The 19088-nt window shown below is 37.3% G+C and overlaps 1 protein-coding gene across 3 annotated transcripts in view; it reads right to left on the minus strand.

The window, feature by feature from the left end:
• Positions 1–19088, minus strand: part of PIBF1 (progesterone immunomodulatory binding factor 1) — a 212723-nt gene that overhangs the window by 143380 nt on the left and 50255 nt on the right. For all 3 annotated transcript variants that reach the window (XR_010937036.1, XM_067713708.1, XM_067713710.1), the window contains exon 9: positions 18003–18128. Coding sequence is in view for 2 of the 3 variants with exons in the window: in XM_067713708.1 (XP_067569809.1) it covers positions 18003–18128 (126 nt within the window). In the remaining variant the exon portion in view is untranslated. The remainder of the gene's footprint in view (positions 1–18002; positions 18129–19088) is intronic.

Raw genomic sequence — 19088 nt, forward strand, 5'->3', positions numbered from 1 at the left:
GGCAGTGTACACATAATAACTCTTTTTTTTTTTTTTTTTTTGCAGTACACGGGCCTCTCACTGTTGTGGCCTCTCCCGTTGAGGAGCACAGGCTCCGGACACGCAGGCTCAGAGGCCATGGCTCACGAGCCCAGCAGCTCCGCGGCATGTGGGATCTTCCCGGACCAGGGCACGAACCCGCGTCCCCTGCATCGGCAGGCAGACTCTCAACCACTGCACCACCAGGGAAGCCCATATAATAACTCATTTAATCTTCATGACAACTGCAAAAAGTGTAGGTTGTATCATTATCTCCATTTTATGAAGAAGACTGAAACACAGAGAAGTTAAGTATTTGCCTATAACAGTCACGTGGCAAGTAAGCTATGGAGCCCAAATTTGAACCAAAACCATATGGTGCTAGAGTCTATGCTCTCCATCATACTAGGCTGCCTCTCTGAAGAGTCCCCTTGTTTCACAGAAATCTTCTCCTTGGGAAATTCTGTCATTATGAGATTTATATTACATGATTATCTCCTAACAAAAATAGATGTTAAATCAAAAACAATTCTTGGAAGAATTGTGAATATATTATACACTTGTTTTTCTGGCCCATGCTCTTTGAAACTCAGACTGGTTTGATAAAACACTAGATGGATTGATTCCTGTCACAGATAAAACCATAACTGCCATATAACTAATAAACTATCCATTTAAAAATGTTAAATGCATTAGAAAATGTAACAGAAATACAATTACAGAACAAATAGCAGGAATTCAAATGTTCTTCAAAAGACAAACTATAAAAATTGACAGCGTGAACAAGCTAATGGAGCTAAACTTTTAGAAGTCCAAACCGAGTATATAATCAAATGTAATCATAACAGAGAAAGATGCTGGGAGTTGGCCAACATTATAACAAATGTTTTAAAATATAAAAATTCAAATATCTAATCCCTAGAAATGCTTTTTAGAAAGCGAACATTTTGGGCTTCCCTGGTGGCGCAGTGGCTGAAGAGTCCGCCTGCCGATGCAGGGGACACGGGTTCGTGCCCTGGTCCGGGAAGATCCCACATGCCGCGGAGCGGCTAGGCCCGTGAGCCATGGCTGCTGAGCCTGCGTGTCCGGAGCCTGTGCTCCGCAACGGGAGAAGCCACAACAGTGAGAAGCCCGGGTACCACAAAAAAAAAATAAAAAAAAAAAAAAAAGAAAGCTAACATTTGATTCCCAAAATTTTTTCATAATTCTTTCATGTTGTTTCTTACTAACTCCATCTCCATAACACACATTGATCTCTCCCCATCCATCCTATATTTGTGTGTGTGGGGTGGATTGAGAGGAAAGATGGCAGAAAAAGGAAAAGAAACCTTATCAATCCTACGTAAAATGCAAAAGAAAAGTGAGTTTCGTAGTATTATCACTAGTGTCCAAATAATATATTTTTTAACTTAGGCACGTCTTAGAGTGAAAGGGGTGCTATTAATAATTACGCTACAGAAATAGGCATAAACCAGAACTTTTGTGGAAAAACAACTGGGAGATATCACTTAAATTATCACATTCAAACAAGAAACTTAAAGAGTTAAGTTCTTGATGATTTCTCCAATAAAAGGATTTACTGAAAACCCCAGTACAAAACATACAATATCATCAGATTTCTGTACAGGAAGGAATATATTTCCTTCCTACTAGAAGACCAATTTCATGGTACCAATAGGTCAAATCAAAATAGATCCTTGAAAAGTGGAAGGAAAATGTGAGAAAAATGAGAAAAACTTCAGGAACCCTTAAAATTCTAACAGGAACAAATCAGAATTTGGCAATGCCAAGAGCATGTGTTAGCCTGAATAAACATCACAAATGCCTCAGAACCTGAAATTTACTAAAGATAAACAGTGAAAAAACAGGGTTGTCAGCAGAGCTTAGCAAGTACAACTAAGCAACCCATTCTCCTCCTTCTGCCCCCATGTAAAAATATTTTTGGTCAATAAAAGTGAACATATTTTTTCCAGTTGGAACAAAAAGGGACTTACACAGGCTGTTTATATGGCAACCTTACATACAGGAAAAGCATCTGAATTAATCTCTTCTACCTTCAGATTCTTCTTCCCGGACAAAACATAAAACTGTCCATTTGCATTTGATTTTAAGACGGCATGACAGGGCTTCCCCGGTGGCACAGTGGTTGAGAGTCCACCTGCCAATGCAGGGGACACGGGTTCGTGCCCTGGTCTGGGAAGATCCCACATACCGTGGAGCGGCTGGGCCCGTAAGCCGTGGCCGCTGAGCCTGTGCGTCTGGACCTGTGCTCTGCAACAGGAGAGGCCACAACAGTGATAGGCCCGCGTACCGCAAAAAAAAAAAAAAAAGATGTCATGACAAAAGCCCAGGACCAGATGGCTTCACAGGCGAATTCTACCAAACACTTAGAGAAGAGCTAACACCTATCCTTCTCAAACTCTTCCAAAACATAGCAGAGGGAGGAACGCTCCCAAACGCATTCTACGAGGCCACCATCACCCTGATACCAAAACCAGACAAAGATGTCACAAAGAAAGAAAACTACAGGCCAATATCACTAATGAACAAAGATACAAAAATCCTCAACAAAATACTAGCAAACAGAATCCAACAGCATATTAAAAGGATGGATCATACACCACGATCAAGTGGGGTTTATCCCAGGAGTGCAAGGATTCTTCAATATACGCAAATCAATCAATGTGATACACCATATTAACAAATTGAAGGAGAAAAAACATATGATCATCTCAATCGATGCAGAGAAAGCTTTCGACAAAATTCAATACCCATTTATGATAAAAACCCTGCAGAAAGTAGGCATAGAGGGAACTTTCCTCAACATAATAAAGGCCATATATGACAAACCCACAGCCAACATCGTCCTCAATGGTGAAAAACTGAAACCATTTCCACTAAGATCAGGAACAAGACAGGTTGCCCACTCTCACCACTATTATTCAACATAGTTTGGGAAGTTTTAGACACAGCAATCACAGAAGAAAAGGAAATAAAAGGAATCCAAATTGGAAAAGAAGAAGTAAAGCTGTCACTGTTTGCAGATGACATGATACTATACATAGAGAATCCTAAAGATGCTACCAGAAAACTACTAGAACTAATCAATGAATCTGGTAAAGTAGCAGGATACAAAATTAATGCACACAAATCTCTGGCATTCCTATACACTAATGATGAAAAATCTGAAAGTGAAATCAAGAAAACACTCCCATTTACCATTGCAACAAAAAGAATAAAATATCTAGGAATAAACCTACCTAAAGAGACAAAAGACCTGTATGCAGAAAATTATATAACACCCTGATGAAAGAAATTAAAGATGATACAAATAGATGGAGAGGTATACCATGTTCTTGGATTGGAAGAATCAACATTGTGAAAATGACTCTACTACCCAAAGCAATCTACAGATTCAATGTAATCCCTATCAAACTACCACTGGCATTTTTCACAGAACTAGAACAAAAAATTTCACAATTTGTATGGAAATGCAAAAGACCCCGAATAGCCAAAGCAATCTTGAGAAAGAAAAACGGAGCTGGAGGAATCAGGCTCCTTGACTTCAGGCTATACTACAAAGCTACAGTAATCAAGACAGTATGGTACCGGTACAAAAACAGAAAGATCAATGGAACAGGATAGAAAGCCCAGAGATAAACCCACGCACATATGGTCACCTTATCTTTGATAAAGGAGGCAGGAATGTACAATGGAGAAAGGACAGCCTCTTCAATAAGTGGTGCTGGGAAAACTGGACAGGTACATGTAAAAGTATGAGATTAGATCACTCCCTAACACCATACACAAAAATAAGCTCAAAATGGATTAAAGACCTAAATGTAAGGCCAGAAACTATCGAACTCTTAGAGGAAAACATAGGCAGAACACTGTATGGCATAAATCACAGCAAGATCCTTTTCGACCCACCTCCTAGAGAAATGGAAATAAAAACAAAAATAAACAAATGGGACCTAATGAAACTTCAAAGCTTTTGCACAGCAAAGGAAACCATAAACAAGACCAACAGACAACCCTCAGAATGGGAGAAAATATTTGCAAATGAAGCAACTGATAAATGATTAATTTCCAAAATTTACAAGCAGCTCATGCAGCTCAATAACAAAAAAACAAACAACCCAATCCAAAAATGGGCAGAAGACCTAAATAGACATTTCTCCAAAGAAGATATACAGACTGCCAACAAACACATGAAAGAATGCTCAACATCATTAATCATTAAAGAAATGCAAGTCAAAACTACAATGAGATATCATCTCACACCAGTCAGAATGGCCATCATCAAAAAATCTAGAAACAATAAAAGCTGGAGAGGGTGTGGAGAAAAGGGAACACTCTTGCACTGCTGGTGGGAATGTGAATTGGTTCAGCCACTATGGAGAACAGTATGGAGGTTCCTTAAAAAACTACAAATAGAACTACCATATGACCCAGCAATCCCACTACTGGGCATATACCCTGAGAAAACCATAATTGAAAAAGAGTCATGTACCGCAATGTTCATTGCAGCTCTATTTACAATAGCCAGGAGATGGAAACAACCTGAGTGTCCATCATCGGATGAATGGATAAAGAAGATGTGGCACATATATACAATGGAATATTACTCAGCCATAAAAAGAAACGAAATTGAGCTATTTGTAATGAGGTGGATAGACCTAGAGTCTGTCATACAGAGTGAAGTAAGTCAGAAAGAGAAAGACAAATACCATATGCTAACACACATATATGGAATATAAGAAAAAAAATGTCATGAAGAACCTAGGGGTAAGACAGGAACAAAGACACAGACCTACTGGAGAACAGACTTGAGGATATGGGGAGGGGGAAGGGTGAGCTGTGACAGGGCGAGAGAGAGGCATGGACATATATACACTAACAAACATAAGGTAGATAGCTAGTGGGAAGCAGCCGCATGGCACAGGGATATCGGCTCGGTGCTTTGTGACCGCCTGGAGGGGTGGAATAGGAAGGGGGGAAGGGAGGGCGATGCAAGAGGGAAGAGATATGGGAACATATGTATATGTATAACTGATTCACTTTGTTATAGAGCAGAAACTAATACACCACTGTAAAGCAATTATACCCCAATAAAGATGTTAAAAAAATTAAAAAACTACAATGAGAGAACATCTCACACCGGTCAGAATGGCCATCATGAAAAAATCTACAAACAATAAATGCTGGAGAGGGTGTGGAGAAAAGGGAACCCTCTTGCACTGTTGGTGGAAATGTAAATTGATACAGCCACTATGGAGAACAGTATGGAGGTACCTTAAAAAAGTACAAATAGAACTACCATACGACCCAGCAATCCCACTACTGGGCATGTACCCTGAGAAAACCATAATTCAAAAAGCGTCATGTACCAAAATGTTCATTGCAGCGCTATTTACAATAGCCAGGACATGGAAGCAACCTAAGTATCCATCAACAGATGAATGGATAAAGAAGATGTGGCACATATATACAATGGAATATTACTCAGCCATGAAAAGAAACGAAATTGAGTTATTTGTAGTGAGATGGATGGACCTAGAGTCTGTCATACAGAGTGAAGTAAGTCAGAAAGAGAAAAACAAATACCGTATGCTAACAGATATATATGGAATCTAAGAAAAAAAAAAAAGGTCATGAAGAACCTAGGGGCAAGATGGGAATAAAGACACAGACCGACTAGAGAATGGACTTGAGGATATGGGGAGGGGGAAGGGTAAGCTGTGACAAAGTGAAGGAGTGGCATGGACACATATACGCTACCAAACGTAAAATAGATAGCTAGTGGGAAGCAGCCGCATAGCACAGGGAGATCAGCTCGGTGCTTTGTGACCACCTAGAGGGGTGGGATAGGGAGGGTGGGAGGGAGGGAGATGCAAGAAGGAAGAGATATGGGAACATATGTACATGTATAACTGATTCACTTTGTTATAAAGCAGAAACTAACACACCATTGTAAAGCAATTATACTCCAATGAAGATTTAAAAAAAAGGTGGCATGAAATAAAAGAATTCCAAGTGGATTATCTTTCATTATATAATCAATGACTGATAATTTTTCCTTTAATATAGTTGAAAAGTGAATGAATAGGACATGAAAAAAACAACAAAGTATAAATTTTATGTAACGATTTCTTGGGGGAAGTTACGCATTTTAAGAGTGGAAAATTTTTGAGATTACTGTTAAATGAAGAAGCTACATTTTCCTATCCTTTTACTTTAGTTGGTGCTCAAGCACATTTTTTTTTCATTTTATAGATATGAAAACTTCAGCCAAAAGTAAATAAATGATTTTTTTAATTATAAAAAGAAGGTAAGCACCAAAATGCAAAACACTTTGAAATCCATTAATGTGTTGAGGTTTAACAAGTAGCTGATGGAATAAAATGTAATATATTGAAATGAAACTAGGTGACTCTGGTGGATGGTTAATTGAGGTACTACAAATGTCAGTCACCATGCTTGGTTCTGATCAAATCCATCTCATAAATTTTGTGCAGCTTTTCATTTCATCTAAAGCAACAGTCTGATTTCTCAAAAGTAGGAGCAATTCATTCTTCCATTCAACAAATATTTATTGAGCACTTACAACAGACCAGACAGTGGTACCTGGGAATCCAACCGTGAACAACAGAGGAAAATCCGTGCTCACGTGGAGATTGCATTCTAGTAGGAAAGAAACCAAATGCATGTCCGTAGGTCCTAAGTGCTCTGGAGAAAAGTGAAGCAGAGAAGGGGCTAACGGGTGTGGGCTAGTAGGTGTGGGAGGAGTGGGGGGCCTTCACAATTTTAAACAGGGTGGTCAAGAAAGATGGGAGAGAGCAGATGACATCTGAAGATGTGGAGAAAGAGAGGAGACAGGGCTGCAGGGTATCCAGAAGTGGTGGTTAAGCTGTGGGAACTGTAAATACAAAAGACCTGAGGTGGGAAACACGCCACTGTTAAAGGAACAGGAGGCAGTGTGATTGAGTGAGTGAGTAGAACAGAGTAGTAAAATGAGGGTGGGAATGCTGGGCACAGATGAGGTAGCATCACAGGCCATTTTAATCACTTAAACTTTGACAGAGTGAGATGGAGTGCCTTTTTATCTGAGCAGAGGAGTGATCCAATTTGACCTACTGTTTAACAGGAACACAGAAGGAAGCTGGGGGACCACTTAAGTGGCTCTTGTAATCAGAGCAAGAGATAATGATAACTTAGACCAAGGTAGTATTTACTGATGATAAAAGATCAATCAAGAGATAATGATAACTTGGACCAAGGTAGTATTTATTGATGATAAAAGATCAATAAATTCTGAAGACACAATCAAAAGGATCTGCTAATGAATAACATATGGAATATGAAAAAGATGTTGAAGATGACCTCAAGGTTTTTGGCCTGAGCAAGAAGACTAGAGCTGTCCTTAATCGCACTGGGTCAGACTGAGGCAGAGCAAGGTTGGAGGGACAGAAGTTTGCATGTGGACATGTTAAATTTAAGACGTTTATTAGATAACCAAGTGGAAATGTCACGGAGGCAGCTGCAAAAGACGTCAAGGAGACAGGAAAGACCAGTAAAGATGCCAGTGAGGAAGGGGAACAGTCAAAGTGTGGGATCCTGGAAGCCATTAAAGAGAGTGTGTTTCCAGGAGTAGGGAGTGATCAACTATATTCAATATCGCTGTGGTCAAGCAAGGTAAGAAGAGAACCTGAGCACTAGACTTTTTGGGAACATAGTCTCTGGGGGCTGTGATAAGAACAGCTTTTTTTGACTGGTATGGAGGCAAAGTTTGGTAGTGGAATTTTAAAAATGAGGGTAAGGAATGAGTATATAAACTCTGCAGGAATCTGGTCACAAAGGGGAGCAAAGAAACGGGGCAGTGGCTGGAGGGGGAAGTGGAGATAAAAGAGGCTTTTTAAAAAGGGGAGAAATAATATGTTTATACATGGCAGACGGGAAAACTGTCAATATAGGAGACATAGAGGAGAATTTCTGGAGTGTGTCCTTATATAGCAAAAGGGGATGGGCTCTAGTTATAAGTGCAGAGTAGTGTCTGAGAGGCAGACCTTATCAAAAAATTATACCATTTTATAGAAAAATGAAGCCCTCTTCCCTAATTTTCAAAATTACGAATGCTTTTACTGCTTTTATAAAGTTCTAATAATCCGCACTCAGCCCTCAAGTGTGAAGCAGGGTTTGCAAACTCTCTTAAAAGACCGAGTTTCTTTTCTAAAAACATTACCACTAAAATTAGAGTTTCTTTCTTTTTTTAAAAAAATAAATTTATTTATCTTATTCATTTATTTTTGGCTGTGTTGGGTCTTCGTTGCTGCATGTGGGCTTTCTCTAGTTGTGGTGAGTGGGGGCTACTCTTTGTTGCAGTGCGCAGGCTTCTCACTGCGGTGGCTTCTCTTGTTGCAGAGCATGGGCTCTAGGCGTGCGGGTTTCAGTAGTTGTGGCACACAGGCTCAGTAGTTGTGGCTCGCGGGCTCTAGAGCACAGGCTCAGTCGTTGTGGCACACGGGCTTAGTTGCTCCGCAGCACGTGGGATCTTCCCGGACCAGGGCTCAAACCCGTGTCCCCTGCATTGGCAGGTGGATTCTAACCACTGTGCCACCAGGGAAGTCCAAAATTAGAGTTTCAATAAGAAATCTTTTGTCAATTTTCATAGCCTTGCCCAGTAAGATGGGAGTCTGCATTACACTGCAGAGTCAGAGCTACCTAGTTTCACCAGTTAAAAAGTCTATGATCATAGACAAATCACAGCCTCTCAGGGTCTCAGCTTCCACATTTGTAAAATGGGGATACTAATACCTACAACCTCATAAACTGTCCCATTTAATTCTCTCTATAATGTATGTGATACATCTATTTATGTATACTCAATAAATAGTAGTTATTGTTAGTATGTTATCTAAATATGAAAATCTAGGGGAGGGGTGAGATAGGAGTATGGGATTAAAAGACACAAACTACTATGTGTAAAATACATAAGCCATAAGGACATACTGTACAGCACAGGGAATTATAGTCATGATTTTGTAATAACTTTAAATGGCGTATAATCCATAAAAATACTGAATCACTATGCTACACACCTGAAACTAATATAATATTGTGAATCAACTATACTTCAATACAAAATTTTTAAAATATGAAAATCTAAATTAAAAATATGAAGGTATTCACTTAGAGAATGATAATTAGGGCAATGTTTCCCAAGATTTTTTATTGTATATAAAGAAAATTATAATATTTCTAAGAGTACCATGGGGAAAACAGAGAAAACTGCTGGAGAAGCTTCATCACCTTAAGGTCCCTTCTTGCCTCAGGGCCTTACCTGAGAAGTGAGGGGAGTTGTATCTGGGGCACAGTAGAGAAAATTTTCTAGTTATAAACTATGTGATCTTACTGTTGAAAGAAATTGAAAAAGACACAAATAAATGGAGAAATGTTCCGTGCTCATGGATTGAAAGAATTAACATTGTCAAAATGTCCTTATTATCTAAAGCAATCTACAGGTTCAATGTAATCTCTATCAAAATCTCAAGATACTTTTCACAGAAATAGAACAAAACTTTCTAAAATTTATATGGAACCACAAAATGCCCTGAATAACCAAAGCAATTGTGAGAAAAAGGAACAAAGCTGCAGGCATCACACTCCCTGGTTTCAAACTATAGTACAAAGCAACAGTAATCAAAACAGCATGGTACTGGCAGAGAAACAGACACATAGATCAATGGAACAGAATAGAGAGCCCAGAAATAAACCCACACATATGGACAATTAATTTACGACAAAGGAGCAAAGAACATACAGTGGAGAAAGGATAGTCTCTCCAATAAATCGTGTTGGGAAAACTGGACAGCCACATGCAAAAACATGAAACTAGACAACTATCCCACACCATACACAAAATTTACTCAAAATGGGTTAAAGACTTGAATGTAAGACCTGAAACCATAAAACTCTTAGAAAAAAACATAGCCAGTATGCTCTTTGACATCAATTTTAACAATATTTTTCTAGATATGTCTTCTCAGGCAAGGGAAACAAAGGCAAAAAGAAACAAATGAATTACATCAAATTAAAAAGCTTCTGCACAGCAAAGGAAACCATTAATAACTCAACAATGACCCTAATGAATGAGAGAAGATGTCTGTAAATGATATATGCAATAAGGGGTTTATATCCAAAATACATAAAGAACCCATACAGCTCAACAACAAAAGCGACCTGATTAAAAAATGGGCAGAGGAGATTAACAGACATTTTTTAAGGAAGACAAACAGATGCCCAACAGGCACGTGAAAAGATGTTCAAAACCACCAATTAATAAGGAAATGCAAATCAAAACCACAGTGAGCTATCACCTTCACCTGACAGAATGGCTATTAACAAAAAGGCAAGAAATAACATGTGTTGAAGAGGATCTAGAGAAAAGGGAACCCTTATACACTACTGGTGGGAATGTAAATTGGTGCAGCCACTATAACACAGTACGGAGATTCCTCAAAAAATTAAGAATAGAACTACCATATGATCCAGCTACCCCACTTTTGGGTATATAGTCCAAGAACAAGAAAACACTAATCTGAAAAGATATCCACACCCCTATGTTCACTGTGGCATTATTTACAATAGCCAAGATATGGAAACAATCTAAGCCTATCAACAGATGAATGGATAAAGAAGGTATGGCATATATATATATATATCACACGCAAACACACACACACACACACACACACACACACACACACACACACACAATGGAATACTACTCAGCAATAAAGAAAGATGAAATCTGCCATGTGTGACAACATGGTTGGACCTTGAGGGTATTATGCTAAGTGAAATACGTCAGATGGAGGAAGACAAATATCGTAAGATCTAACTCATATGTGGAATATGAAAAACTGATAAATAAATAAAAACAAAATAATGAACAAACCAAACAACACGTAGATACAGAGAACGGAGTGGTGGTGGGAAGGGGAAGGGGAAGGCAAAATGGGTAAAGGTGATTAACTGTATGATTACAGGTGAAAAATAAAATTTTGGTGATGAGCATGTTGTAGGGTATACAGAAGTAGAAATACAATGTTGTACACATGAAACTTATTTAATGTTATAAATCAATGTTACCTCATAAATAATAATAAAATAAGTAATAATAAAATTTAAAATTTCTTAATGAATAACAGACAAACAAATAAACCATGTGATCTTAGAGAATTACTTTGGGGCTTGATCAGAGCTGCCATATCTGTAAAACATCAGCAATTAAGTGTTATCTTCCTTTCTCAATCTTGTCTACAACCTTGAGTTAATGGCCGTGCCTAACAATCCATCTCTCTGAGACCAGGAAAGCAGAAGAGGTGGAGTTATTCTGGTCCACTTCCTGTCAATAACCAGGTCTTGTCAATTCTACTACATAAATAATCTTTAAATTCAGCTCTTATTCCATTTCTCATCTTCACTTAAACTTTGCAACTGTCTCCCAACCAATCTTTCTGCCCCCATGTCCTTTTCAACCATAATCCACCTCACACTGCAACCATGGTTACAAAAGATGAATATATCACGCCACCCTTTTACTGTAAAACCTCCCCACATAAACTGACAACAGGACATTTTAAAATCTGACCCTTCCCTTTACCAGCCTCCCTCACCACCCTATGAATGATACAATGAAGGAAAATCTAAGTTTTTGCATAACCCGAACTGTCCTTGCTTCATACCTGGCACACCCTATACACCTTGAAATTCTTAAATATTATTAATTAAAAAGTGAACGCATGTGTAATCACCTATAGGCATAAAGAATATAGTTGACAATAAAAGACAGCTAACAATAAAATTTCATTTACAATTATTTGAGAAGTTAAGATACTGAGTTATGGCTTTATCTGTAAAGCCATATACTTTCAGAATAGTCTAGCTGAAAAGATAAAGTAGAATATTCTTAAGTTTTTTCATAAAAGAACTTTAAAAATTATACAGATATCTGGTAGGATATGAATGAAAGAAGTTTGTTTAAGCACTAATGAGGACATATATTTCTTAAATCATGAATGGAAGCTCTGTACACTAGTTCCAATTCACCTATTGTAATGCATTAGGGATACTCAACTAACCTTTGTAAATAAACTTAGATTCAAGATTCAAAAGTGTTTACTATCACTCTGAGATTCTATGCATATTTTAAGTTTACGTCATTAAGCTTCTTCTTGAGTACTTTTGGAGGATGATAAACTGTGGTCAAGATAGCTTTTCTTCATACGGTGGGAAAATAAAATCACTAAAGCAATACTAATTGTTACATTTAAAAACATATTTTTGATCCCTTTTCCCTACTGCCTTCCCCCTTTCAAATAACTGTAGAGCAATTTGAATCTCCATATTCTGTGCAGTATAAAGAGTATAATGAATATCTCTAACAAACTCATCCTTACCCTTTTTACAGCATTACTATGAGGCTAGCTCTTTCTGTGTTTATAATAATGAGACTATTTATAATAATGAGCCTTTCTTAGGTAAAGGTAGTTTTACTTTCTGAGAAAACAATCAGCTGAATTTATCTCCTCTTATTTCATTATCTCACAGTATTAATCAGGAACAAATAAGTTCGCCATCTGATGCAAAAATTTGGATTGAAACAAATGGCATGCAGACTCTCTGTCTATATTGTCTCATTCAACAAAAGTGGTTAAATGCCACGGAGATCAATACTTAAGAATAATTATATATTTTCTAATAGTGCCTTTCAGTGACAATAAACAATTCCATAACGTTACCAGTTTTCTTTTATATAATGCTCATTTTACTTAAATTGTCCACACAATGGATAGAATAATTTTTTAAAGTATTTCTCATAAGCAAAAGGTATCTAAATAACTACCATTTACATACAGATTTATAATTTATACCGTACTTTTTACACATATTATCTCATTTAGACCTTACAGATCACCCTGTGAAAGAGTATTATGAGCTCATTTTATAAAAGAGAAAATTAAACTTCAGCGATATTAAGTGACATATTCACTCAGCTAGTAAGTGGCAGAACCAAGATTTAAGTTTAGTCTCATTCCAAATCTCTTTCATAATATACTCCCTGTTCAGGGAATAATGCTTTTCTTCCAAATGTGCAAGACGGTCCTACTATGTAAGAAGTTTTTTATACAATAAATCTCACCACCATAGTGAGTTTCACTCATTATTTCCCACAGCTCCAAAATATCATTTTAAAGCAACTATATATAAAGTACAGAAAAAGACAAGAAACCTAACTCATAGACTGAGCCAAAGCATACATACACATTATAATCCCAACTATAGTATTTTGGATGTACCCAAACACCCAAGTTCTTTCTTTGCTTATCTCTGCCTTTTCTTAGGTCTTTATCTCTTCTCTTCCTCTTCCTTCTCAACCCCTTAACTTCACAAACTACTGGTATGACTGACTGCAGGGGCAGATACCAAGATTGCATGGCATGAGTTCCATCTTTCTTTTCCACATCTAAGAGGAGAAAATAAAAGGCACTCTCTCTCTCTTTTCTTAAAGCAGTAAAATTACTTTATTAAATCTCAACCCTTGAGTACATATCTTTTTTTTTTTCTTTTCCACTATGGTTTATTACAGGATATTGAATATAGTTCCCTGTGATATACAGTAGGACCTTGTTGTTTATCTATTTTATGTAACAGTAGTTTGTATCTGCTAATCCCAAACTCCCAATTTATCCCTCCCCCACTCCCTTTCCCCTTTGGTAACCATAAGTTTGTTTTCTATGTTTGTGAGTCTACTTCTGTTTTGTAAATAAGTTCATTTGTATCATATTTTAGAGTCTACATATAAGTGATATCATATGTTATCTGTCTTTCTCTTTCTGGCTTACTTCACTTAGTGTGATAATCTCTAGGTCATCCATGTTGAAATGGCATTATTTCATTCTTTTTTATGGCTGAGTAGTATTTCACTGTATACATATACCACATCTTCTTTATCCATTTATCTGTTTATGGGCATTTAGATTGCTTCCATGTCTTGGCTATTGTAAATAGAGTTGCTATGAACATTTGGGTGCATATATCTTTTTGAATTAGAGTTTTCTCCAGATATATGCCCAGGAGTGGGATTGCTGGATCGTATGGCAACTCCATTTTTAGTTTTTTAAGGAACCTCCATTCTGTTTTCCATAGTAGCTACACCAATTTACATTCCCACCAATAGTGTAGGAGGGTTTCTTTTTCTCCACACCCTCTCTGTCACTTGTTATTTGTAGACTTTTTAATGATGGCCATTCTGACCGGTGTGAGGTGATACCTCACTAAAGTTTTGATTTGCATTTCTCTAATAATTAGCAATGTTGAGCATCTTTTCATGTGTCTATTAGCCATCTGTATGTCTTCTTTGGAGAAATGTCTATTTAGGTCTTCTGCCAATTTCTTGATTGGGTTGTTTGCTTTTCTGTTATTGAGTTGTATGCGCTGAGTGTATATTTTGGAAATGAAGCCTTGTATCGCATGCAAATATTTTCTCCCATTCCATACATTGTTTTTTCATTTTGTTTATGGTTTCCTTTGTTGCGCAAAAGTTTGTAAGTTTGATTAGGTCCCATTTGTTTAGTTTTGCTTTTATGTCTACTGACTTGGGAAACTGACCTAAGAAAACATTGCTATGATTTATGTCAGAGAATGTTATGCCTATGTTCTCTTCTAGGAGTTTTATGGTGTCATGTCGTATATTTAAGTCTTTAAAAAGGTACTCTCTTAATATCCCCCAACGTATAGAAAGCAAACCAAAGGCAAAATATATTTCTCTAATCTTATTATTTAACTTTATCCTAAAAATGTTTATTGGCCAAGAGGCAAGGAGACTAAGTACCAATATGCCAGTGTAAGTACTTTATCCATTTTAATTCATATTGTAACAGCATACTTTGCTAAAATAAAACTGACACAATTAAACATGTAAGTCCAAAGCACATGATTAATTTGCTCAGACACAAAGATATCTAAATGTGTACACTTGTGTTTTCTGAATCTCATGTTTCATAACAAGGAATACTAAAATCCGTTCCTTAATTATTTTAAGTTGTAAGATTTAAAAAGAAATAAGTTGCAATTTATTTTTACCTTGTGAAAGACCAGTGGAACGTAAGCTCTAACTATAGTTAAATCCTGCCAGAATGAAGAAACTGGGATTAAAAAAGATTCAGCCACATAAAACACAGGGTTGGATTATTGTGAGGTTAATACAATGATAAAGGTGAGTCTATACTACATACAGCTGGCTAGAAGTCCTGTGCAATTCAAATGTCTTTAGGCCTGGGATGCAGTTTGGCACCACCTGGTGGCAACCATCCACCCTAGCTTTAATATCCATGGGGTCATTCTGGATCTGGTGGCTGACTGGGGTTTCTAGGGCAGTAGCCCCAGTCCCAGGAATTCCCTGACTAGGTGGTATCCACTTTGACGTGGCTATGGAGTCAGAACAACACAGGGGAAAAGGAAACCTGTCTTCAGCTTCCCTGCTTCCAGAAATGGTTCTGTCGACTGTTTCTCAACCTACCTCTACCAAACATCTTAGAGAACAGGCGCTAGTTTACATCAATTTATGTTACCAGGGGATGCATTTTAAAGGAGTCTTTAAAAAGTAAAACAACAACGGCAACAACAAAAACTAAAAAATCAGTGCATTCTCAAAATGATTACATACCAAGGTTTATGTGGTTATGTGAATTGTTTGGAAGTAATCACACGTTACCATAGAAACAATCCCATGAATTTTAAGTTATTAAGTTGGCCAATAAAAGCCTTTATTATAAAATCCACAACAGAATTGAGCCACAGGACTATAAGTACTTATTTGTAAAACAAAATAGTAGTATCACCTATGCCACAGGTCTAGCTCACATCTAGATCTTTCTCCTGAGATTCAGACCTTATATAATCAACTTCTACTTGCATATGTCACACAGACTTAATGAAACTAAACTAAATTTGTCATGTTTCCCAATTAAAGCCGTGTCTTTTTCTAATGCTTTAAAAACTGCATCACTATCCCCGCAGCTGCCCAATCAAGAACCTGGTGACATCTGTAACTTCTCACTCCCCAATCCAATCTAGCCAATGAATCCTCCTGACTGTTTAGTTAGGTTAGTTCCATCTCCTGAGCACTCTTCCAATCTGGCCCACTTCTCCCCGTCTCTACTGCTACTAATCCAGTTCCATCTTCACTACCCGTCTTGATAAGGGAAACAACCTCTAAAAGTGGCCTCTTTGTCTATAGCCTTATACTCTTCCAGTCTATCCTCCACATCACAGAATGGTCTTTTTATATAAAATTAGATCATATCACGCATATTCCCCAAATCTTTCAATTGTTCATGGTCTTAGACAATGGCTCAAATGCATGATTTGGACCTATTTCCCTCTTCTGTTTCATCCCTTACAACTCGTTGCCTCTTGGTCTATGGTCTAACCACTCTGAATTATTCTATTTGTTCAAAAAACTTCATTTTGTCTTGCCTCCAGGGTGTGCATTAATTCCCCTAATTCCCTTCCCTCCCATAACTGACAGTCTTACTCTTAGTCATCATGCAGGTGTTGCATGGGTACTTCTCCCTCCACGTAATCTTCCCCGATTCCTCCCAGGGCTGAGTTGGATATACCTTGAGTCTATGTGGTCTCACCCTGTGCATCTTGCCATTTGCTTCATTATCATCATACTTTTGATCATGGTTTCTCTATTTCTCCATTAGACTACCAGCTTTGCAAAGGCAGAGGTCACCACTGTATCTATGGCATCTGACATATATCTAGAACATGGTGGACCTTAATAAATATTTGCTAAATAAGTAAATTTATTGTTCTTAGAGCTCAAATGTAACCTTCTCTAATATCAACCTTAGTCTGATTTAAAGTCTTGCTTGTTGGCAAAGATAATAGCATACACTCAAGTCGGTTCTGATAAACTAGTATGACAATTAAGTCCATTTCAAAAATGTTTCCTTCTAAAACATCAATTTTGAAAAGCCATATGACCATAATGATGGTATATAAAAATAACTGCTATTGAAATAAGTAGCATTTATTTTTCCCTTAATGCTGCCAATCTCTAAAAAAACCTAATATATGCTGTTCTAAAAGTAACTGCATGAATAAAACTGATCCTTCTTAAAGATTATCTAACATGTCTTTAGGACCAGCAGCTATATGAGGCATAAGCGATACTTCATATCATAATTCCAGTTTCTAAAAATTTCCTGGAGAAATCACTGGCATATTATAGGAAGAACTACTGGTATCTCTTAGTACTCTCTAATTTCCTTTTCATTTCTGTCCTTCATCTGAACTAAGGTAAAGGCAAAAGGAAAAGCTAACAGGGTGATAAAAAGATAATAGGAATACCAGAATAAACAGGCCTAACATCTGATAAACCCTGTTCTAAGCTAGTTATCAAAGACCTTAGAACTTTAATATTCCATTATACTTAGATTTATGACAAATTTTCTTTAATGTATTAAAAAAGACATTATGTCACGAACTAAAGTTTAACTTTGATAAAACTATAAGCTTCGGGCTTCCCTGGTGGTGCAGTGGTTAAGAATCTGCCTGCCAATGCAGGGGACACAGGTTCGAGCCCTGGTCTGGGAAGATCCCATGTGCCGCAGAGCAGCTGGGCCCATGAGCCACAATTACTGAGCGTGCGCGTCTGGAACCTGTGTTCCGCAACAAGAGAGGCCGTGATAGTGAGAGGCCCGCACACCGCGATGAAGAGTGGCCTCCGCTTGCCACAACTAGAGAAAGCCGCCGCACAGAAACGAAGACCCAACACAGCCATAAATAAATAAATAAATAAATAAATAAATAAATAAATAAATAAATACTTAAAAAGAAAAAAAAAACCTATAAGCTTCAAACAAAGAGCAATAAAATATCACATAAACTTCTTGGTTTTTTTTTTTTACCTGTTTTCCCGTTCATACATTTCCCTGGAGGCACTTCGAAGTTGATCAATTTCTTGATTAGTTTTCAATCTGATTTGTTCCAGTTCATCACGTAGTTTATTTTCATATTCTGTTTTATAATGGTCTCTGCAAAGAGTCAAAAGGAATATCCTTTTTTTTGTTGTTTGTAAAAGAGATAGATCTTTGCCCTTCATGTAGTATTTTAATATCTTATGTCAAATATGCTCTACATACAATGTTACTTGAAAAACACAGTTTAGATATAAAGCTTTAAAATTCTTAAAAATACCATTCTAGTTCCATCTGAGATTTTCTTTTAAACATATTACCCTAAAGGCTTAATTACTATATAAAATGTTCATTCATGTTGAATAATTATTCATCTTCAAAAATATTTTACTAATTTAACGCATATGGCAAAAGACTTGAAAACTAATGCATTATGGAAGGTCATTCATTTAGAAACAATGATCTGATGTGGTGCATATTGGAAGACAATTAATCTTAAAAAAAATGACCCGAATGTACTCTTTACAAAACCTTTCCTTCTAAGCACAACAATCATAGCCACTGTGATCTCTTAGCAAAGTCACAAAGCGTTACACAGGGTATTAGCAGAAGCACAAACTGATGAAAAATACCACAAGCTGGGAAAAAAGTTATTAAGAATAAATAATTCAAGGATTATAAAGGCTATTGGTATAAAGGAATAGCTTATTCATCTACTTGAAGAGAGAAGACAGGATTGAAATGCAGGAGTCTGATTCCAGAGCCTGTATCTTAAACCAGTACTCAATGCTGTCTCTCCTTATTCTTTTATGTTTCACACAGTCAAGAAAAGGTCAGCTTAGTCAGGCTCCACACAATTACATTTTCTTCAAAAATATACTTCTATAAAGATATTTATATATTTCCATAAAACATTTATGTAGAGATCTTAGTCACTGGGAATTAAAAAGGTTATATCGGGCTTCCCGGGTGGTGCAGAGGTTGAGAGTCCGCCTGCCAATGCAGGGGACACGGGTTCATGCCCCGGTCCGGGAAGATCCCACAGGACGCGGAGCGGCTGGGCCCGTGAGCCATGGC

This window comes from Pseudorca crassidens, chromosome 18 (genome assembly GCF_039906515.1).
Source record: "Pseudorca crassidens isolate mPseCra1 chromosome 18, mPseCra1.hap1, whole genome shotgun sequence".
Taxonomy (NCBI): Eukaryota; Metazoa; Chordata; class Mammalia; order Artiodactyla; family Delphinidae; genus Pseudorca; species Pseudorca crassidens.